Source organism: Cervus canadensis, chromosome 20, assembly GCF_019320065.1.
Source record: "Cervus canadensis isolate Bull #8, Minnesota chromosome 20, ASM1932006v1, whole genome shotgun sequence".
Taxonomy (NCBI): Eukaryota; Metazoa; Chordata; class Mammalia; order Artiodactyla; family Cervidae; genus Cervus; species Cervus canadensis.
Window position 1 is genome coordinate 46258097 of NC_057405.1, and position 24952 is coordinate 46283048.

Below are 24952 nucleotides of genomic sequence, written 5' to 3' on the forward strand. Positions count from 1 at the left end.
CACTTCAGTCGCGTCCGACTCTGCGACCCCATGGACTGCAGCACGCCAGGCCTCCCTGTCCATCACCAACTCCCGGAGTTTACTCAGACTCATGTCCATTGAGTCGGTGATGCCATCCAACCATCTCATCCTCTGTTGTCCCATTCTCCTCCCGCCTTCAATCTTTCCCAGCATCAGGGTCTTTTCAAATGAGTCAGTTCTTCGCATCAGGTGGCCATAGTACTGGAGTTTCATGTTCAACATCAGTCCTGTCAATGAATATTCAGGACTGACTTCCTTTAGGATGGACTGGTTGAATCTCCTTGAGCTCCAAGGGAAGGGACTTTTGGGATACCATTAAGACCAGTATACACATTATAGGGGTAAGAAGAAGAGGGAAGAAGAAAGAGAAGTTTATGCAAAGATATAATGATTGAAAACTTCCCTAGCCTGAGGGGAAAGAAACAGACACTCAGACAGAGGTAGACCAGAGTATCAAAAAAGATGCCTCTAAAGAGACCCACAGCAAGACACATAATTAAATTTTAAAAATAGAAAGACAAGAGCAACTTATTATATACAAGGGAACTCCCATAATACTATCAGCAGAATTTTACAAAGTGAGATGATACACTAACAGTGTTGAAAGAAAAAAGAAAACAACTGTGGATCAAAAATAACCAAGTAAAACTGTCTCTCAGAATTGAAGGAAAGACAAAAAGTTTTCCAGATAAACATATGCTGAAGTAGTTTATCACTACTAACTGGCCTTACAAGAAATGTTAAAGGGAGTTCTTCAAACTGAAATCAAAGGACACCAATTAGCAACATGAAAACACATGAAAGTATAAAATTCAATGGTAGAAGTAAATATACACTTAAATGCAGAGTAATAGTGTAACGGTGGCGGGTAAATCACTTATAAACCTAGTATAAAAGTTAAAAGAAGACGGCATTAAAAAAATAACTATATAATAATTATTATTAGGGACTTCCCTGGTGGTCTAGTGGCTAAGACTCCGCACTCCCAATGCAGGGGGCCGGGTTTATCCCCGCTCAGGGAACTAGAGCCCACATGCCACAACTAAGAGTTTGTATCCTGCAACTCAGAGAGTCCGTGTGTGGCAGCTAAGACCTGGTACAGTCAAATAAGTAAATAGTTTTTAATAATAATTTTTAATAGATACACAATGTAAAAAGACAACCAAGGTTTCAAAATTTACCTCTCATGAATACTTCCTCTGGAAGCCACTGGAGAATTTAATTTCTCCACCCAAATTAGGATATATACCAAGGAAAAGACAACACGAGATTAATGGCACAGGGGATCCACAACCCAAGAGGAAAGAAGAGTAAGTCAACAGCTATACAGCAGATCTAGATTATAACCAGTCAAACGATGTGGCAGTTCCCTCTTCAAGAAGACGAATTGTTAAGAATGCCTTATTAAAAATAATCTGGATGGAATGGGTTAAGAGATTTACATAACCATATGAGAGTCTGGTTGGCAACTGGTGATAAATGCATAGAAAACTAAGCAAATAAAGCAAAAAGGCTATAAGTAATCCTAGAGAAAACAAAAAGTTGTACACATATTGAATGTAATCACAGTATAAGACATGGCTCAGCTGTTAATAGCTTTTGCTTCATTAAAACATGCAAACACAATATTCATTCAATCAAAATCACAACATATCTACACTGGAAAGCTGGAGGGACAAGAAGTCTGTATGTGTTTATGTTAGCTGGTATGTGTGAGACATGGATGAGTGATGCATCTACAAGCCAAAGGATGCCGAGGGTTGCCTACAACCACCTGAAGCTAGGACCGTGGCATAAGACAGTTCTTCCTCAGAGCCTCCAGAAGAAACCAAACCTGCTGACACCTTGATTGCAGATTTCTAGTCTACAGAACTGTGAGAAAATCAGCTTCTGTTTGTTTTAAGCCACCTAGTCTATGGTACTTTGTTACAGCTGCCCTAAGAATAAGACCGACCTTACAGAATCTGACTTGTCATCACCGCCATCTTGCATGCACCATCTTCCACCTTCCCACTGCTGTCTGAACACATGGTGACTCCTACTTATTTTAAAGCAATCCTCTTATATTCTGACATTACCACATACAAAAGGGCAAATAATTACCTGTGATATTGAGTTGAAAAACTGAGAGAGGTACTTTAAGGGGGAAGGGGAGGGTGGGATGAATTGAGACATTGGGACTGGCATATATACACTATTGATATTATGTATAAAACAGATAACTAAAGCGAACCTACTGTATAGCACAGGGAACTCTAGTCAGAGTTCTGCGGGGACGTAAATGGGAAAGAAATCCAAAAAAGAGGGGATATGTGTATACATATAGCCGATTCCCTTTGCTATACACTAGAAAGTAACATAACACTGTAAAGCAGCTACATGCCAATAAAAATTAATTTAAAAAAAACACATTAAAAAAGGTGAGGGACAAAACGTGAGGGCAAAAATGGTACTCAAATTGCTAAGTCTTGCCACCCTGATGGTAGCAAAATATCAAACTCAAAATGAGGCCGACCTTAAGGTGCTAGGATACATGAAACAATATTTTACTTTCTATTATGGTTTCCTCAATAAGGTTAATATTTACCCAAGATTTCTACTTTTTTATGCTTTATCAGACTTTTTCTCTTTTACAATATGCTTTTTCAAGGTTTTGCTGAAGTTGCCCTTTTAAAACAGTGAATGAACTGTGGTTGATTTTATGATGGGTGCCAATTGGAAGTAATGTGCTGCAGAATTTATTCCACTCGGCCCTGGAAACCTGAAATGTAATCATTAATCACAGACTTGCACTGTTTCCTAATGAAAAAAAGATGCTTAATAATACATCTTAGGAACAAATATTCTGAACACTAGAATTATGGAATAAAGAAGCCACCTCAAAGAGTGAAGCAGTCCCCTCCCTGGAGATCTTCAAGAAGGGATTCTAGGGAATGTGTTTATCAGAATGTTAGAAGGAGATATCAAATTATAAATCACAAGCTATTAATAGATTATGGAATGAATATAAGGGGCTGTGACCAGCATATTTTTAGTGGAAATTAATGTCATTGAGGATGGTGATTGCAGCCATGAAATTAAAGATGCTTACTCCTTGGAAGGAAAGTTATGACCAACCTAGACAGCATATTAAAAAGCAGAGACATTACTTAGCCAACAAAGGTTCGTCTAGTCAAGGCTATGGTTTTTCCAGTAGTCATGTATGGATGTGACAATTGAACTATAAAGAAAGCTGAGCGCCGAAGAATTGATGCTTTTGAACTATGGTGTTGGAGAAGACTCTTGAGAGTCCCCCGGACTGCAAGGAGATCCAACCAGTCCATCCTAAAGGAGATCAGTCCTGGATGTTCATTGGAAGGACTGATGTTGAAGCTGAAACTCCAATACTTTGGCCACCTGATGCTGAGAGCTGACTCATTTGAAAAGACCCTGATGCTGGGAAAGATTGAAGGCAGGAGGAGAAGGGGATGACAGAGGATGAGATGGCTGGATGGCATCACCGACTTGATGGACATGGGATTGGGTGGACTCCAGGAGTTGGTGATGGACAGGGAGGCCTGGCGCGCTGTGCTTCATGGGGTTGCAAAGAGTCGGACATGACTGAGCGACTGAACCGAGCTGAACTGAAGTGAATGGCATGGAATAGAAAATAGAGTGCAGAGCATAACTTAAATGCAAGGCCTGGTTCTACTTACACATTTACATATGTAGAGTTATATGTATACTGGGTTATGATGTCTATTTTACTTCTTACTGTAGGTCAGAGTCAAAAAAGGTTTGAAAGTCACTGTCTTAGAGAATAAATGTGCCACATCAGATGCATCCTGTATGCGGAGAGGACCCAGGCTCAGGTCCTGGCTTCTGTGCGTGGATCGAGGTCAAGACCTGGTTTCCCCAAACACTTTCCAGCAGAGGATCCGGAGCTAGCCAAAAGGGAAAACCAACTGAGAGTTCATTGGAAAGGAAGCCAGACCACCAGAGAAGCTCAGAATGTTCAAAGAGGGCAGAAGATGGTATACAATGAAGGCAGGTATAAAACAGCAAACAGATCCACACAGTCAATTCAAGAACGAAAAATAATTTGTCACCATGTAGAAAAAGAACCAAAAAAAAAAAAAAAAAACCCCATTTCTCATCCCCCCAAACAATCTGTTTGGCTTTGAAATCATTTATTTTTAAGAGAGATAATGAAATAATACCTATGAACAGCACCCTGTCCAATAATGTTTATTTCATTCATGTCCTGGGGACATAATTTTAAAGAGTATTTCTTAAAAAGTCATCTGGCAACAAAGTGGAGTAAGCCAGCTTAGGATTTTTCTTTGTGAATCATAAAAAATTTGGAAGATGTACCATTTGCCATAAAACAGAATTAATGGGTAAAGTAAATTTAGATTAAATTATGAGCCAAATTTGTAAGCCACTTCAACATGCCAAGGGCAGTAAACATATCCCCAAGTTTTAGATCCAGACTTATCCAGAGTTATCTGTTATAATGAAAATAAAAGTGTTATACTGAAAATAAAAGTGAAATGGCAGCCCACTTCAGTATTCTTGCTTGTAAAATCCCATAGACAGAGCAGCCTGGTGAGCTACATACAGTCCATGGGGTTGCACAGTCAGAAAGAACTGAGCACATAAACTCATAAGCCACCCCAAAGGCTGAAGGTAATCACATCTTCTTTTACCAAGTAACAGGCTATGATAGAAAAGCAAAGAGCAGAAGATTCAAACCGGCTTTAATAATAGTGTAAAATCTTCCCCGTGTCAACAGGTTCTCCAAAGAAAGTAAAATAGTAAACTTCATATGGTTTTTCAAAATAATGACTCAAAGTCTAGGGTGGGAAGATATTAAAGTTAATGTAAAATTTAAGCAATATGTGTGGATTTATTCTCATCTCTCCCTTTCCCTAGATTTTTTTCTTAGAAGAGTGAATTCCCTGTAATTGAATCACAAAAACAAACCAAAAGCTGCACATTAAATTGTTACAAGCCCAAATTGCCATCCATACCTCATCAAGAATCTTTTTTTCTTTTTTTCCCCTCAACTTCAGAAAAACAGCATGATTCACTCAAGTGGATACTTTCCTCCTGGAGTGCCGCCTGCATGATGTTTCATTTTGGCTTCACATCCAGAAAGTGATTTGAGGACACCCAAGTGACTGTACTGTTCTTTTAGCACGTTACCTTGCCTTCTCATTCTTCTTGTTGTTATTCATTTATTTATTGTGGTTAGCCTACTTTAATTAAATCTGACCTGCTCTGAACTTTCCTTCTAAATTTTGCTATCATCAACAGAAACTAAGTCCATCGTATTTAGAAGCAAATTTTTTATTGGATAAAATCTTTTTTTTTTTCCCTAGTGACAGTTTTTAAAGTCACAGTATACTTCCAGCAAACAGGAGGTAGCTAAAAATAATGCCGGAGAGACATGAACTCAACATCTCCTCTTGGGCCCACAGGCTCTTCAAACTTTGCTGATCCCAAACCAAACCCTCTATTAGTATTCTCCAAGAGTTCCCAGTGTTGCTATCTCACTGAAAGGTCCCACCATCCTCTCAGCATCCCATAAAGAATGTTTCTGGTCCTTCTTGTCCTCAAATATAATTGTCAAGTCTTATACATGCTAAGGGGCTTCCCAGGTGGCCCTAGTGGTAAAGAGCCTGCCTGCTAATGCAGGAGACGCAAGAGATATGGGTTTGGTCCCCGGGTTGGGAAGATCCCCTGGAGGAGGGCACAGCAACCCACTCCAGTATTCTTGCCTGAAGAATACCCTGGACAGAGGAGCCTGGTGTGCTATCGTCCATGGGGTCGCAAAGAGTCAGACATGACTTAAACAACTTAACACACATAGCACATACATGCGAAGCCTTAGACCTTTCTGGAACCCATCATTTCTTTCCCTTCTCAGAACCCCTAATCCAGGCTGTCATCTGGATAAACACAAAAGCCTAACTGGTCTGCCTGGTTTGACCTCTGCACTCTCCTCTTCCCATGTGATCAGAGATTCTTCCTACAACACAAATCCTTCACATGGAGAAACTGGCAGCCTGTTTGTGTCTCCTGATGAGAGAACAGCCACCACCTATGCTTGCCTTAAAGTGATCAAAACGGAGTTGGATCAAGCTGCGGCACCCAGCTGCCAGTTTCTAGGAAGCACCAGGGGTGGAGGAACGCGCTACACTGCATCTTGAGGCTGCAACCAACATCATCCAGACTGCAGGACGCTGAGCAGGTCAAAGGGTCTGAGTTCTTCCACAGATAAGTTGTAACAAAAATAAAGGGATGGAGGGGAAACTGCAGATAAAAAAGACTTAAAAAACATTTTTAAAAATGAACAAGACTAAACGTGTGCCTAGGGATGCACACTTGAATGAACTATAAAGAAACATAGGAGGTGATTGATGACCCTAGAAGTCAGGGGAGTCTTTGTAGGAGGCAGGGGGAGCTGTGACAGGGGGCCAACGAGGGGCTTCCCCAGGGTGGCTGGCAAAGTTCTATTTCTGGAGCTGGGCTGTGGTTACCAGGGCGTAGGCTTTAAAATACTTTACTAAGCCACACATTTGTTCCTATGCTGTTCTACTTTTATTTTACAATGAAAAAGTCACACACACACCCACACACACACAGATCTGACCATGTTGTTACCCTATTAAAACCTTTCAGTGGCCTCAACGTTCTTGTAAGAAAAAGTCCAAACTCCTTCACAGGGTGGGCAAGGTCTTGCAGCATCTGGCTGTCCACTTAAAGCCTCAATGCTTGTTTGTCTCCACCCTACATTAAATTTTCAGTTCCTCAAAAGCATTGTGCTCGGGGCTCAGATTGGGGAAAAAAAAAAAAAAAAAAAAGCATTGTGCTTCCTTATGTCTCGGCCTCTGAACACCAGTTACTTCTGCTCAGAACTTTCAAACATGCTCTTTCCCTTTCACTTGGCTGATTCCTATTTGTTCTTCAGGCCCCTGGAGGAAAGCCTTCCCAATGCTCCAATGTTGGGCATGCTGAAGTATTAATTACTTCTCTGTCTTCCACTGCACTGTACTTTCTCAATCACAGCCTTATCATCTGCATTAATATTGTCTATTAGTTCATATTTTCCTTAGATCAACAATCCTAGGCAAGATGTAGAACTTGTGTCAAATTTTTATATCCCAATACCTAGGCACAACATCTAGAACAGAATAAGTACACAATAACCTTAATGAATTATATGCGTACATTTGTTTATAAATGAAAACTACCTTTACTGACATCAAAGTATAAGAACACAAAATAAAAGCAAAGCAACAGAGATAAAAATAATAGCTAACACCTTATGCCAGTTACTGTTTCATTAATTCATTTAACCCTCTAAACACTATGTGGTAAGTATTATACAATGTTTATCACCAATTTACAGATGAGGAAATTGAGTCATTAAGAAATCAAGTAACATGTTCCATGTCATATGGTTCACAAATGGGATTAGAACATGGATGTCTGACGCCACGGTGCTTGATCTTAATTCAAATAAAGTATCACTCCCACCACCTAACATCACTACCATTCATTCCAAATACTGAAGCAGGTGGCTTTAAAATAAAAACAAAATTCTATTGGGGTTACCTGACCAGGAGTACCCATGAATATTATGTGGAAGTTAAGATGATGGACACCAAAATTCAAGAGATTAGGCAGGAGAGAATACCAGGTGCAGAAGTGCTTCAGAGAGCAGGGAATCTGAGACTCCCTGGGGAATTAGACACAGAGATGTCAAATCCTGACATACCCGCCACCAGCCTCCAAGTGGGCCAAAGGTGCAACACCTCTGATTACAGATTAACAGCAGGGAGGTCTTCAGAGTGAGAGTGAGGCCAAATAAGTACGAACATCCACAGTGAACAAGGCACCAAATCAGAGTCGAATCTGAAAACAGATCTTGGACTCCTGCTCATGGTAAGCCTAGACTACTCATCAAAATATGATCATTCATTCATTCAATTTAAGTTATTATTAGTGTCCTTGTGGCCCCTATAGCATATTCAGCTCTCAGGACAGAGATGTAAAACATGATGATGGTGCTACTCTCAATAAGCTTATGTGCCAGAGGCAAACAAATGGTAGAATCTATACAATTATAGTGTAGACGAAACATCCTCTAAGAGTTCTGCACGGGTTCCTTGGCACACCTGAATTACACTGGCCAGGGTAGGGGAGAAACTGGAGTTTAAAGGTTTTTACGAAGAAGCTTCTTTAGGCTGCATCTTGAAGACACACACTCCTAATCAGAGAACCAAGTAAGTAACCCTGTTACTACTGCAAATCCAACAAGTCACATGAAAAATAACACCTATGAGAATTGAGATGGATGAGGGACTAGAGAAAACGTTAATGGAAGAAGGAGAAGTTAAACAGGATCCTGACGTCTACATGGAGTTGGGGAAAAGGAGGAAGGAAAGGGGTGGATGAGTCTGGATCCCTGCAGGCAGAAAGCTCAGCTGAGGGCTGGTCTGTAAACTTATTATCACCCCGATCGAGGCCGAGTTGAAAATGTCAGTACACGTGGCCCAGTGAAGCACTGAGGATGCACATCAATGCCTGCCGGTGAAAAGCTTAAAACACTAAAATCACAACATTCTAGGAAATAAAAAGATTTCGAGAATCCGAAAGCTCTGGATGGGGGCATGTTTTACAGGAATGATGACAGGCTGATCTTTTTTAACAGCCTAAAGATAATTCTTCCTAAAGAGCTCACCCATATCCAACAATGACACCACCACCACCAACAGCAAAATGCATTCAGAGTAGTGAGAGTGAGCACAGAATAAACGGGAGAAAGCAGAAAAACGGCTAGAGGCAAGGACTGCGGCACTTTCTGTTCTGGGGCAGCCACAGGACAGAGAAAGTGGAAGGTGGTGAACGCGTAAAAATGAACAGATAGGGCCAGGAAGTCTTTAAAACTATACTAATAAATATATACCAAAGTATTTGCCAAGAGAACCTATGAGCACTTGTAATGATTACAAGGACAGAGGGCTTTGAAATTCATCTCTCCACACAGTTGGTGATACCAACAAAGTGAGACCATTAAAGTGAGAGAAAAGTCATACAAAAAAGTGAACTAGGGACTTCCCTGCTGGTTCAGTGGTTGGCAATCTGCCTGCCAATGCGGGGGACACGGGTTTGATCTTTGGCCTGGGAAGATCCCACGTGCCGAGGAGCAACTGAGTCTGAGGACCGCAACTATTGAGCCCACACGCTGCAACTACTGAACCCGGCGCACCTTGGAACCCGAGCTTTGCAAGAGGCCACTGCATCAGAAGCCCACGCACCGCAACTAGCGAGGAGCCCCCACTCACCACAACTAGAGAAAAGCTTGCACGTAGCAATGAAGACCCAGTGCAGCCAAAAAATAAATAAATATATATTTTTAAAAGTGAACTATCTTTTCTCTCCCACACACCCACTATACATTCTATCTCCTGTCTGCATCCCTGTGCACCCATTTGCCCAAGACAAAAGCCAAGTCCCAAGCTTTCTACCTCCCTTCCCTTCGCTATTTAAATTTTAGGTGCCTTAGAACCATAGGGGGAACTTGGTTCCCCTAAAAGGAAAAGTTCTTCAGCCTACTCCAAATGATTGTGTTTCCCTGAGTCTGGGCCAGTTCCAGGAAGCTCTGTTTTTAAGAACACTTGTATGATTCTGATGAAGGAACCATAGTTTGAGAAACAGTGTCCCACATCCAATCAATCTCTTTGTAGATTCTCTGTCCTAAATGTCCCTTAAATTCATTCCTTCTTGTTCCTATCCTCTCTGGCTTAGCTGTGATCTTCACTTCCTCTCTAAGCTTTCACCTAGTTCCCCTCCTCCTGATTCTACTCCTCATCCACACACAAAGCTTCTAAATTGCAGGTTTACGTGGGAAACGTAATAATCTGTCTCCTGACTATGGTTTCTCCTGCTATCCTAAGCCAGCATGTTGACACCGCAATGAAAAAGGAAGGATGGAGGAAAGAGACTGTGTTAAACATAGCTAAAACATGCTCTCTTAACAGATACGGCAGAAGGAGATGAAGAAGGAAAGAGCCATTCTTAAGATAACTATGGTAAAAAGAACCAGCCAGCTTTAGAAAAGACTGCACAGACATACTCACATTACTGCCATTCTCCAGGAGTTAAAAATATCTCTTCAAACACCATTAGTCAGAACTTAACGTCAGCAAAGCCCTACATCTTAAGTGGTACTAGTACTATTTCACTTAATAAAGGCAAATTTAAGAAAGATTATAAAGCAATATTGAAATAGAATACAGGCATATATATATATATACACACACATATATATATATGCCTAGCCCTTGCTAACTCAAATCTCTCAAGATAAGGGCAAGGAATGCATAAAATTTAAACAACATGCTTGGCAAGTTTTAATATTAGATAAATGTGAGAACCAGATTGTAAAGATGGTGTGGAACTTACCACATTTGCATCTTTGTTGTATATATGGGGTGAGCAGCACAGATTTAGAACCCCTTCAGAAGAAGGATGAGGATTCCTCTGGCCTTAAGCACAACTCCCTAGGACAACTCTGAAAGCCCACAGCGAATTTTTTTATTAAAAAGGCAACAAGTGACACTAACAGAGCAGGAGGTAGGAGAGAGCATTACTCATCATGGAGACAGTTGAGGGTTTGCACCAATATTGAATGTTACATTCAAACAACAAACATATCCCACAGGAAAACTGACTTTGGATTTCTTTTCTACTGGGTATGTTTAGAGGTGTATGCAAGACACGAAGGGCTCAGTGGTAAAGAAATCTGTCTGCAATGCAGGAAACCTGGGTTTGACCCCTGAGTTGGGAAGATCCCGGGGAGCAGGGCATGGCAACCCACTTCAGTATTCTTGCCTGGAATATAACATGGACAGAGGAGCTGAGTGGGCTGCAGCCCATGGGGTTGCAAAGAGTCGGACACAACTGAAGCAGCTTAGCATGCACGCACACAGGACAAGAAGCAACAGTTAAAACGGGACATGGAACAACGGACTGGTTCAAGATTGGGAAAGGAGTACGTCAAGGCTGTATATTGTCACCCACTTATTTAACTTACATGCAGAGCACATCATGTGAAACGCCATGCTGGATGAATCACAAGCTGAAATCAAGATTGCCAGGAGAAATAACAACCTCAGATATGCAGATGATACCACTCTAACGGCAGAAAGCAAAGAGGAACTAAAGAGTCTCTTAATGAGGGTGAAAAGAAGAGAATAAAAAAGCTGGCTTAAAACTCAACATTCAAAAAACTAAGATCATGGCATCCGATCCTATCACCTCATGGAAAATAGATGGGGAAAAAGTGGGAACAGTGACAGATTTTCTTTTCTCGGGCTCCAAAATCACTGTAGACTGTGACTGCAGCCACGAAATTAAAAGGTGCTTGCTCCTTGCAAGAAAAGCCATGAGAAACCTAGACAGCATATTAAAAAGCAGAGACATCACTTTACTGACAAAGGTCCATGTAGTCAAAGATATGGTTTTTTCAGTAGTCATGTACAGATGTGAGAGTTGGACCATAAGAAGGTTGAGCACCAAATAACTGATGCTTTCAAACTGTGGTGCTTACAGAAGACTCTTGAGAGTCCCTTCGACAGCAAGGAGATCAAACCAGTCCATCCTAAAGGAAATCAATCCTGAATATTCATTGGAAGGACTGATACTGAAGCTGAAGCTCCAATACTTTGGCTACCTGATGCTAAGAGCTGACTCACTGGAAAAGACCCTGATGCTGGGAAAGATTGAGGGCAAGAGGAGAAGGGAGACAAAGGATAAGATGGTTGAATGGCATCATTGACTCAATGGACATGAGTTTGAGCAAACTCCAGGAGACAGTGAAGGACAGGGAAGCCTGGCGTGCTGCAGCTCATGGGGCCACAAAGAGTCAGACACGACTTAGCAGCTGAACGACAACAACAGAGATGATATAAGATGTCTCACATTTGTTGTTAGAAAGAAGCATTATTAAACTATTTTAACCTCACTTCATTTGAATGGAGAAGAGTCTCCTTGTTGCGTATGAAAACCAGCACCGAGATGCTCAGCCAACCTTAACACCTGATTTGGCCTCGCCCTGAGCAATTCCTCACCTGCCTCCTCCTGCCACAGGTCTCGCAACACCAGTCCTTGCCCACTGCCTTCACCTGGAATGATGCTGGCAAAAACCTGTTCATTAAATGGTATACCAGAAGGGAATTCCCAATGATCAGGTTCCTAAAACGTGTTTCTGTAAATATGAAAGAATCTGATCATTATACAAAGCCTTGTTGTCACCAGTTTTAGACTTCTATTTGTAAGGATTTATAGCAGGGTAAAAGCAGTGTCTTTCTTTAGATCACAGAATGAATGGAACAGAGAGAAAAAGAGAGGCAGAAGGGGAAGGAGGAGGAAGGGCAGAAGGGAGGGAAAGCATGAAGGAGAAAAAGCCAGGGGACTCGGGGGCTGGGTTAATAGAGACCCTGCAGTTGAGTCCACTGGATTTGTTCCCTTGAATGGATCCCAGGTGCACCATGGGCTACGCCTCCAGGTCTTCACCACTGTAAGGTCATGAGAGGAAAACCGATCCTTTTACTTAGGGTGCTGTGGCTCTACATCCTCCCCTACTTTGATCCTCAGCTTTATTGTGCAATTTAAGAGAAGTAAAAAGCCTGAGAGACAGCTGTAGGGAACTGCATTTGAAGCCCAGCATACCATGCTGCGTGACGTGCTCACCCTTCATTTTGGAACATACAGGAATAAAACTGATTGGTTCACTTTGATATGCCAAGGGCATTTTTTTTCTTTACTTTATTATTTTTTTGTATTTTATTTTGCAAATGGGCCCTCAGATGTCACTCTCCAGAAGTTTGCATTGCACAGGCAAGGAATTTAATACACCGTCTGTTGCAAATAAAATGATAATTACTTCTCTATCCAAAAGTTCAACTTTCTTTGTTTCCCTCACCAGTTCTGAATTCCTGTAGCTGACTGGCACCCACACAAGAGTGAAGTAATTTCTTTCCTCTGTGATTTACTTTCTGATGATAAGCAAGCAAAAATACTATAAAGAAAGGGAAGAAAATGATGCAAAATGAGTACTTCTCAAAAACACAACTCCAGAGTGAGTAGGTAAAATGAAGTCCTGTGTGTCAAGAATAAAGCTACATGATCATATCTATTTCTGCATAGTAAAAACAAACTTTTTAGTAAAATATGTATCAGGCACATAATGCTAAGAGCTTTACATGCATTATCTCATTTAACCCTTGGAACAACACTGCTTGCATGGGAAGACTCAATCCACATTTTAAAGACAAAGAAACTGGGGTTTTACAGAAGCTAAAAAAAACCTGCTAAGGGCTAATAAAATAGAGTCAGGATACAAGTGCAGCTCTGCATCCGAGGACTGCTATGCGTGGCCCCTTCCCCGGCTTTACGATGTTTAGACAAAAGCCTTGAAAAGCTCGTTGCTCAGAAATGCACATGGACTAACTACATGCTGTCAGTAGAGCTTGAACAACAAATCTTTTGTTACAATTCTATTTTAAATCTCTGTTTAATGCATTCACTTCCTCATAGTAGGTGAGATATGGTCAACTTATCTGTATCTTTCTTAAGTGACTCAGGTGTGGCATGGTTTCCGATGATCATTTAAATGAGTTTTTTGTTTGTTTTTAGGTATAGAAGATTATGTAAGAACAGGCAGAATAGTGTAATACCAAGCTCAGAGAACCCAACTATCATGAGCTCAGCTGAGACACACAATGTATTGAGAGGCCGCCTGACAGGTATACGTCATCTCACTTTTCTGCACAAGCAAAAGTTTGCTGAAGGACTAAGCTAGACTAGGAAAGAAAAGTAGGGTAGCCTGGGACTAAACCATACGTCCCTCCCCTCTATCTCCACTGTAGTTTTAGTCAACTTCACTTTGAAGAACCTTCATCCAAGGATACTAGAGCATTCATTCATTGGGCAAAAATATACCTGATACTCTGTTAGGAGATGACAGAGGTACATATGAGCAAAACAGATCCAGTTCTGCCCTCAGTCTAGTCCAGTATCGTATAAAAAAAGACAGCACTGTGCAATTCATCACACATGCACTGGAAGGATGTTCATGAAACTACCGTGAGAGCTTTTCATGAAAACTCCAGGAGAAATTTCTTTCTGATCCCTGAGTCAAGAGTAGTAGCTGGAGTAACTGATCTATTTTTAATCTCACGGACACTATACTTCAAAACTAACTGAACCTACTTTCTTTACTTTTAAAAAAATTCAGGGCCCACCTGTGGCCCTTTCACCCATCGGACAGAAGCAGCATTTCAGCAACTGCCTCTTTGCTAGTCCAGCTGATATTCTTAATCTTTTCCTTTCCTCTTTTCTTTCTCAGCTAGTTCTTATTTGAGTATTATATTTTGTTTCCTTAATCTTTGGGAAGAAAGGTACAGTAAAAAAAAAGTAAAGATAAGTAAATAAAAATATACATACATATGAAAATTTTAGGAAAACTGAGCAATATGTGCTTATTCCAAAACTTCAAAAGCTGACTCTTTAGAAATCTCTTAAATCTTGACTAAGATCTGTTTTTATTATTTTCTCACCTTAAAGTTTAAGTTCTTGAGGAAAAAAAAATGATGGAAAATTTTTCATTTTTTGGCATCCAGCAGTGTTCCCTTTTTAATTAGGTAAGGACTGAATGCAGAAATCAACCATTTATAAAAGAGAATTTCCCCATGTGCCAACTGCCATATATAGAACTTGCTCTGATGATTAGATGATATAAAAAAATGAAATGACTTTAAGTGTAATAGAACACATTTTCTATTGTTACCAGGTCTAGATTTATGATCTCAGCTCATTAAATTCCTTAAAGTAGTTATATAATGAAGTTCTAATCACTCTTTTATATAACACAGGGCCAACTGTAACCCAAATCCTAGCTCTCATTTGGAAGAGGAGATCTATAGAGGAAAAAGGGCTTAATTTAAAGGTCAAACACATTATTGATGATGCTAAAAATAATGTGCCATTTTATATATAGGTTAAAGTAACATCTTTTAAAATTTGATTTTTACAACCAAATTAAGAACAATTCAATTACCTTGCTACTTTTACTGTTACAGAGAATGTTATGAAGAGTGCATGACATTAACAAAAGGTAGAAGAACAGAGGAGAGAGCGCTTCTGAAAGAGAATATGGACATCTCCACAAAAGCAGATACCGGACATAGACACGTCTCATCTTTGGGTACTCACTGACACACAAAATTTAATGTTAAAAGATGACAGTACTGCATGTGGTTATTTTTCAGTCACCAACATCATTATCAATCTATGAGATCCCTTTCTACTTTATCAGATGAACACATAAGATCAGTATATAACTAGATAATATTTTCTATTTAACTTTTCCAATGGCCTTAGACTGTTAAGTAAGTAAATCTACAGCTGTGACCTTTTAGCTCTTTACTTACAAAATATTCAAATTAAATGAACTACATTAATAAATCTGTATGCATATATATGTCAGAAGTACTTCTTTTTAATACCAGACAAAAGACACATCGTTGTTCCTTCCCCCTAAGCCGTCACAATTGGTGCTACCATCAGATTCTTATCTGCTAACAAAAAGGGCCCAAGGGAGCAAAACTGAAAGTTTTAATGGAACAACGCCAAAAGGAACATATTATACACTAAACAGATGTTCTAGTTTTGAGAGCAATTTGAACATAGATAAGCAAAGTCTCCAAATAAATCCCAAACAAATACTATTTCCTTACAGCCTACATACACCAAATTATAAACTAAACAAGGTCTAAATACTAAGTAAATACCAGTAACAATAATTATAGCTGTCATTCTTATTTATAGAAGGCTTACTATGTGACAGGAACTGTGCTAATAAGTATTTTGCCTTATCTCATTTATTCCTCAAATCTTTAAGTAATTCATGAATAAAACTAATGATCACCGTCCCCCAATTAAGTGATCCTTACACTTAATTCCGAGCAGAGAATATAGTCCTAGCTTAGGTTTCAAATACCCAGTGTTTGCAGCCCTTATCCTAGGTGCAAATTTTAAATGTACAGAGTTTTTTTTTTCATCATTGAATCCCCAGCATCTGTATGGTACATGACATACAACAGATGCTCAATAAATGTTTGTTAATGTTTATTAATTGAATAAGTGAATGGACACAATTAACTCATTGGTTTTTATAAAGAGTAGGAAGGATCTTCATGGAATATGGCAAATGTATTAAGTTTGATGAAGCCATTGCAGGAAGCTTTTTAAAAATTCCATAGTATTAAATATTGATCTTTTTTATAAATAAAAGTCTTTTATTTTTCTCTGAAACCAAATATAGGTGAACTATATCCTAAGACAGTGACAAGACCTACAATACTTTCTCTGGGCATATTAGGAACATATGATTTAGTTGATTTAAATATGGATAGTTGAACTACAAAAACATTCAGCAGTATTTTAAGTTTCAAAAAGGGACTGATTATATTCAACTACAATTTAATAAAAATTTAAGAGTCTAGGGATTGGGTGCAATAGCTCTTAAAACTTGTAATTTCCATAAAATCATTTAAAAGTACCACCTAGTAACAGTTCTTCCCAAGATAAAAATATTCCAGTAGCTTGACTTTTTATGCTAGGATAACTTCTGGAAATACACACCAGATATAAAGGTAAATTCTCAATTTCTGACCTTCATCTACCAGGAGGTCAAGAGAAAGAACTCAACTGTTCAGCTCTATTAAATCACCGACTGGCTTTTGGGTTACTGGATAAGGGCATAGAGTTATACCTGTTTTTATCGACACTACCACAAAAAAAGTACCAGTCCTCTAGTATATTTCTACACATCTCCATCAACCAGTAATTCTGAACCTGTAGAAACTATTAAAATGATCATTTTTATTTTCCTTCTTTTAATCCTTTCTAATGACAGCATTCGTTTATGTTGGTGTTTATATGCCTCAATGTTTTTTATTATAATAAAATTGCACAGGACTTGTGCAAGTCTCTTCATGTGATTGTATTTATACTAATAAAGTCTCCATTATAAAGTGGTACTTCCCAGTTACCTACTCTTTCATGAAGTGAAATTAATGTTCCAGAATGGCTCTCTGGAACATTTTCATCAGTATCTTAATCTGTCAAATTTCACTTATCTATCTAAAACAAAAAGGACTTTACCTTTATAGACAACAAAGATTTTTTCCTCAAATACTATAAATATGGCAGGCATTTTTAACTAACTGTACAATGTCAAGTAACTGTGATACCTGCCAACAGAAATTTATAGTTCAAATAACCAATTTTCATACATCATATTTTATTATTTAAAAAAATTTTCCAAGCTTTACTGAGGTATGGTTGGCAAATAAAAACTGAAGTCATACATCTTTCATGTTCTTTGTTGGAGTCAGGAATAGAATGAGTTAATCAAGAACAGAAACTATGGCATACATGGCTCAGCTTTGAAACAATCCAAATAAAAAGCTTCTTTCAATATAAAATACTGTAAGCTTCAAAATGATTATATATACCTAACTATAAGCCTTAAAAATAAGCTCTGATATGAATGTAATACCAACACTTCTATCATCTTTTTCAGTAAGAAATTTCAGAAAATCCTTCAAACTCTATAAGCAAGCAACATTCTTTATCATATTTGCAGAAATTTAGGAAGAATTAAATTTATTTATTGTATTGGCGGAATTCAGGAAGCTTGCAAGCTACCATTTTCCACCCCTATGATATGTGAGATGTAACTCACCACAACATTAAATGCATTCACTGATTTTTCTAATCATTTAAAAATGAACTCTTTCTAACCCTAGGACAATTAACAGCCTATATAATTTTAAAAGGATATTTCATATAGTTTGCAATTTTTTTAATGTAACTGGTCCATGAATATGTATTAAAACAGTTTAAATAAGAATACACACAATCTCTAATTAATTCATCACATACCTTCTGGAATCAGGTAGGCACATTAACTATAAACAAATAAATTTAAGCTAATCAAGAAGTGACAGGAAGTTTGTTCTCAAATTTTGAACTTCTGAAAGTAAATTATTACATAATTAGAATTCCTCACATAATTATATTACAACTTTGGTTTTCATACAGGTTTGGGCAATTTGCTGGGTATTGGATAAGATCTTGTTTATTAATTGCCAGTTAATCCTATCACATTTACTTTTAGCTCTTCAAGCTCCTGATTGTCCTAAAATGGAAAGTAATCTTTTTTTTTTTTTTTTTTGGAAAGTAATCTTAATTGGAGGAAATCTCTTGCTGGCAAAAGGTTTTAACCACATGGGGGTCAGTCAGAACTTAAGACCTGATGATAGTAATACAAGTGTGTGAACCAACGGGAAAGAAATCTCAACAATCAAGATGATACTGTTTACTCAAGGCAGCAAATTATTTTTTCTTTGGTTAGATTGTATCTATAAATATTTTTCTTCTAACTTTAAACATGGAAGTTACTAGGTCTTTGAAACTAGAGACCATCCATAAGCCATTGACAACACAAATAACAAGCAATCTTTCCCCTTCAATCACACACACATACACACACACAGAATATATGAAAATCTGGCCTCTGAGATTTCATCCCCCTATGAATTCATTCCTTAAATCACAGAGTTAATACAGTAAGAAGAAAAAGACAAAAATCTACCAACTAGGCTGAGCTGCCATCCTCTCCATGTAGTCTTTGGCCATATCTCGGGCTTCCATGTTCTCAGGATACAGCACGCAGAACATGGCTAAGGCGCCCAGGTTGTTGCCGTAAATCTCATTCCAGCGGGCGCTGTACTCCTTGGGATCCCAAGGAGGGAGGTACTCCAAGGGGCTGGACAGCATGGTGTTCACGGCCTCAGTGAGCCGGGCGGCAATGTGCTCGTGGGAGCTGGCGGCCCTCAGCTGGAGCTCGGCCACCTCGGCCCTGGAGAAGTACAGCATCGGGTGGCTGTCGTAGTTGGCGTTGGTGAAGGGGATCATGACTTCTGGATTCTCGTCGGTGACGCAGGCTGACACAAAGCAAAACAAACATATGAAAAACACACTGGGGGCCCCCCGTGTGTGAGTCCTCATCGTGGCATCAGATCTCCAAATCTCCAAGGCAGCCAAACCATCTTCGAAAGATCCTACAGGAGAATAAAAAGGAGAGGAGGTTATGTCAGCCAGGGGACCGTGGTGAAGCAGGAAATATATGGTAGGCAGCCACCTTGCATACTATGAAAATTAAGCTTAAGAATTTTCAGATATTTCAAAAATGCAAATTTGAACAAAAATTTGAACTCGGAAGAAACTAAAACCTAGTAATTTAATTAATTACACATGATACAACAGATATATTCATTGTGGAAAACAGAACTTTGGACTTGGGAAAATGGTGTAATATGTACTCGAGTAGAGAAGAAAAACTCTTGCTGGCCTTCTTCTCACATTTTATCGCACAAAAGAGTTTCAATTTTATGGTATTTTTGGACATTACTATGAAGGCTACAATAACCAAAAGCTGGTGGTGAAATGTCTGGGAAGCTGAATGGACATTAGGAAAAAAATAAGAAAATCCTGTCTCAATACGGCCTCCGGCACTCTAAGTTCTCCCCTCCTTCTAACATTCTCCCTTCTGAAATCAGGATCAATACATCTATATGAATGTGAGCAGACAAAATATTATGAGTAAAGCTGAATATCCTCTTTGTGTCAGCAGAGGTGGGGACGAGGACTAACAGAAGTAGGGTAAACATCTGCTAAGCCCGTGCGCTCCCTGGGATGACATCAGCAGGCATGCAAGGCAAGATCAGACATGGGGCTGCTGGGGCTGGAGACTGACATGCCTTCATTCAGAAAGTAAAATTCCAAACTTAAAAGCCTGAAAGAACACGTGTGCATTTCCCCATTATCATTTGAAACTACTGTCTACTTTTTTCATTTCACACTCGGGATTTTGGTGTCATTCAGTTAAGTCAGACATTTAAACCAAGCTCACATATTTTCTTAACTGCTTAACTTTCTTGAAAATCCTTTTCTTCAGTGGCAGCTTTGCTCACTGGTTAAAGAATGTCTTTCAAAGTAGGAACATTAAAAAAAGAAACCCCTCAGCCTGGTCTATGTCCCACATCTGGGATAAAGCAGGCATAAAATCCCCCAGAGGCAAGTCAGGGAATTCTTAAAATTCTTCAGAGGGGAAAGGTTATGGAAAGCAGACCAGAAAAAGACAGTTTTATGTAAATAATGAACAGTAGTTTTCAATTATTAAAGGGAGAAACTGATGGGGGAAAATATCAATCTCCCCAGCTGTACGCAAACCATTTTTCCAAGGAAAATCTGCCTCATCACATTCAGAAGAAAGAAAACCAAGGGTTTAACACACATTGGAGAACAATCCATACTCTTAACTTGGTCTGTGTCCAAGTGATGCAACACAGTATCACTTGTGGATGCTACCATAAATTCTAGCATTCTTTATATTTCTGAATGTGCTTTAGCCTATATATAAAAAAGTCAGTGGCAGTGTGTATGTTAAGTATTTTAGACTTACTTCAAGAACAGAACTTTTAATGAACAAAAAATGAATATAGCCAAGCTACATAAAATATATAAAATAGAAATAACTCTTGGACTCTACCCGTATTATGTCTAGCACCCAAACCTTCAAGGCGGCTGGCTGGATCCTTCAAGGTCAGAGAGTTGGCCAAAAGAAACAGTCTTCAGTGATTATGTCTGAGGAGGGATGTGGTCTCTGGTAACACAAGAGACGTGGCTTGGTCTGAAAGCTCACTCCCTACCACCCTCACCCTGGCGTTTATTTTCTGCTCTTTAAGAGAACAAGTGTGCTAATTAAAAAAAAAAAAAAAAAAAGCCTGCCTATATTAAATCCCCAAAGGTCTAAAACTGGATGGGGCCATCAGTGCAATTAGCACTGTGAGGGTTTTAGGCACCCAGGGTGAGGATGGCTTGGAGGTTTCTCCTTTATCTGACCTCTACATACATAGAACTGAGAATCTTCTCTCAACTACTGGTTTTTAAATGTGCAGCTCAGGTTCTAGGTGGGTAAGCAGGGGCGTGTGGTATGGAGGGATGGGTTGGAAGCTATATGAAGACGGGAATCTGTATCTCAGATTTTGTACATGCAGGCGCGCTAAGTTGCTTCAGTCATGTCTGACTCTTTGCATCCCCATGGACTGTAGCCCACCAGGCTCCTCTGTCCATGGGAATCTTCAGGCAAGAATACTGGAGTGGGTTGCTGTGCCCTCCTCCAGGGGATATTCCTGATCCAGGGATTGAACCTGGGTCTCTCTTGTCTCCTGCATTTGCAGGAGGGTTCTTCTACACACACATTCCCTAAAGGGGGCCAAGGCTGATGTGTTTTATTCTCCTTCTCTTTTTCTAAAAAAAAAAAAAAAAAAGTTTTATTTTTAAATTTTTGGCTGCATCCTGCAGCATGTGGGATCTTAGTTCCCCAACCAGGGATCAAAACCACACCCCCTGCATTGGAAGGCAGAGTCTTAATCACTGAGAAGTCCCTGATTTGTTATATTCTCCTTCTCCTGCCTTATGTACAGTACCCTCCTACCCAGGTGTGGAGTCGCTGAGGTTAGAGAAGCTGCTCCAATGAGACCCTCCCAATGCAGGACCGAACCACGCTGCGATCGCAGCCGCTTCTGCCACATGGCTTCCAGTTACACAGGACAGGCCCGAGTATATTTAAGCTAGAAGCGTTGCTCTTGAAGCACAGACCTCATTAAGATGTTGTTTTGGGAACGATGCCATCTCAATATGCCAACTGTTACTGAAGGTTCCCTAGTTATTGCTTCGAATTCATGTGGAGGTGTCAGGGCAGCAAGGCTTGAGTTACCACACATTGAAAACATTCCTGTTGGAATACATGTGGCCCAGGGTGCAACCCACAGAAATTGTGCTAAATGATCATCTACGAAGACGGAGGAGAAAAGACTATGGCACTCACAGGGGCACAAATTGTGCTGTTCTCCTTATGGCATACATGCAACCAGCCCAGCTCCCCTTCTCCACCAGCTATGAAGGCCTTTGCTGACCTACCCAGAGTTAACATCTCCTGTATCTGGCTGGTGCCTCTATTACATGGGACTGTTTCAGCTGTTTAGGCCAGACCTCACCAAAGAGGGGGACCACAGCTTCCTTTTTACATCTCAGGGGTTAGCAGTGTGTGCCTGGCATGTACAAGGCAGTTCACAGATACTGAATTTCTGGGCTTAGGAGCTGATAGAGGGGATCTTATCACTAAAATGAGCAAGGAGAAATCTCACTCCTCCTTACTTGAAGCTAAAGCAAGTTCAGAATTTTCGAGACACAGTTTCTGCCAGGAAACAAATAGAGAAAAATACTCATGAGGCCTAGACACTCCTGTAACCTAAAAAACATTCAATAGTTTACCAAAAAAAAAGAAAGAGGAAAAGAAATGAAACTTAACTAAAGTCTTTAGGCTGATAACCCAAAGAAACCTAGTGTTCATCTACTGTCTTAAATCTGTCTAGGTTTTTATTGAAAAGCCCCTATATCCAGGTTTTGGGTTTCCCTTTAACCATCTGCCTTCGGCATTCTGTGTGCCCTCTCTGCCAAGGGAAGAGCCGGAATTAAATGAAAGGAGCGTTTCTCAAGGTAATTTTAGGTGGACACTGGTGGCTAGGCTTTATGCTAACTTCACGTACTTATTTCAGTGCACATTAGGAAAAGCTGTAACTATCATATCAAACCAGACTTCAACAGATACATAAAGTTCCTGTTTAAAATACATTTAAGTTTAAAAGAAAAGCAAATGGATAAGGCAAAAACTGTTGATGGTGGTGCCTGAATGACCAAAGTTTGGAAGATGCTGAAAATGCTGAGTGAAACAATGGGCATTAAAAGCTAAAGAGTTTACTAAAATGACCAACCGTGACTTTCCCCCTCTCTCTAACACAAAACACCGCCAGTTCCCTTAAATCTTTAAGCTGTCCTTGGCCCAGTTCAGGAGCAAGGCACCCTCAAAATGGTTAAATCGTGAGCTCCCCTCAGAAGCTGCCTATGAGTAGTATACAGTTTACTCATAATTCAGTTCTCAGGATGGTTCTGAATGACGCTTTTTAGCCTCATTTCCCCCAACAGCCTTTCTTTCCTGTTCTCTTCCACCAACTCTCTCTCCTAATTCAGTTTTCCTTCCTATTCTTTTGTCTCACTCGACACAGCCCAGAGAGCAAAACATTCCTAACTTTAGACCTAATCAATGAACACAGTATAGCTGAGATAATTCAGACAGAAATATAATCATTTATCTGCTTGTATGCACCACATATATCTGCAGCAGTCCAACTGGCATTATGCTAAGGCCAAGTCAAATGACATAAAAAGGATTTAACAAACTGCCCGAATTCCAATTATCTTAAGTAGGTCCACACAGAGCAACAATAAGCCTAAAGTTATTTTGCTTTAATTCTGGCTCCAACAATCCAGTGAGATACTATGACTGCTGACACACAGCGATTTTGTGTGAAACGCTCTTCACATATTTGATAATAACTTAACATGGCAAAACAGTACTAAGAGTTACTCTCACAATATCTCGGCATAAATATCTTGACACAGAAATAAACCTGAATCTCCTAAGGCGTAAACCAAAGTTCTCTCCTTTAGCCAAATGCTTAACATTCAATAACATTAAAAGTTTCCATTTTTGTCATTCTTAGACAAAGAAAGCACAGAAAGCGTATGCCGAGAAGGAAAAGAATTGAAAACTATACCAGCACGTTGGGTTTCAAAAATGAAGTGGGTTTCCAAACAGTCTGGGGTGATTTATAAATGAAACACACAGTAGTACAAAAGTTCTTTCAATTCCTCTGGTTTCAGAAGTATAGAAAGTATAAAGATGGAAGTAAGAAATCACCCTATAGAAAGTAAACCATGTCCCAAATTAAGATGGATTTAAAAACCCCTTAAATTATGTGCCAAGTCTAAGGAGCATGGCACTAATTAACATTATTGGCGTGGAGCTGGGCAGACATGTGTTTAAGTTCCAGCTCTGTTGTCGACTAGTTTTGATCAACTGACTTCGCTCTCAGAACCACCATTCTCTCATTCATAAAATGGTCCCAACTTCCTGAGGCAAATAAATATTATATAATGCACTTAGCATAGAACCTGACATGAAATAAGAGCTCCATAAATATTTGTTACTTTTAACAAAAGGGAAGAAGTTTCAGACATGCAGGATTATATTAACCTACCCATAAAATATTTTATTTAAAAAAAAGTACATAAGTAAAAGAATGAGAACTAGAGATGTCAACTGACTAGAGCAAGGCCATGCCCCATGTTAAGAGACTTGGCTGAAACTAGAACTCAAGGCTCCCGATTCTTTAAGGCATCATTCATAGTAAGCTCAATGCTCATTGGAAAGGAAAGGATATGATCCTTGACATTTTTCAAAAATTTGTTGGGGGTTTTGCCCCCAAAGAAAACCATAAACATTAAATGAACTATTAACCAAGTTTGATTACTTTCCAAGGCCAGTTAATTATTCTCAGTGTACAAAAAGTGACTGCTTATTACTCTATTCTTTGGAAAGAAAGGCACAATGATACAGTAAGTGCTGGGAAAAACAATCTATAGTTGGGGAGCTATTTCCTAGTAACAGGTTTATATCGTGGAAGGAGTACAAGAGTACTTGGAGGATATCTACTGCCATTGTCAGAGTTAATGATTTCATCTCAGTCCAGGGTCTGGTCTTGGCTCAGACTATCATCTGAGGAGATGGCATCTGATGTTATGATGATAAAACTAAATTCCTTCTCCCTCAGCATATATAAAACCAGAATGTCAGTGCACTCATTTTTCAGAAATACAACTATCAAAAAGACTGGGAAATATT

The 24952-nt window shown here is 39.5% G+C and overlaps 1 protein-coding gene across 5 annotated transcripts in view; it reads right to left on the reverse strand.

Moving 5' to 3' along the window:
* The window catches only part of DSE (dermatan sulfate epimerase), a 76942-nt gene that overhangs the window by 25432 nt on the left and 26558 nt on the right, over window positions 1–24952 (reverse strand). For all 5 annotated transcript variants that reach the window (XM_043439038.1, XM_043439036.1, XM_043439039.1 and 2 more), the window contains exon 2: window positions 18737–19205. In XM_043439038.1, the coding sequence (XP_043294973.1) occupies window positions 18737–19152 (416 nt within the window). In that variant the 5' untranslated portion in view covers window positions 19153–19205. The remainder of the gene's footprint in view (window positions 1–18736; window positions 19206–24952) is intronic.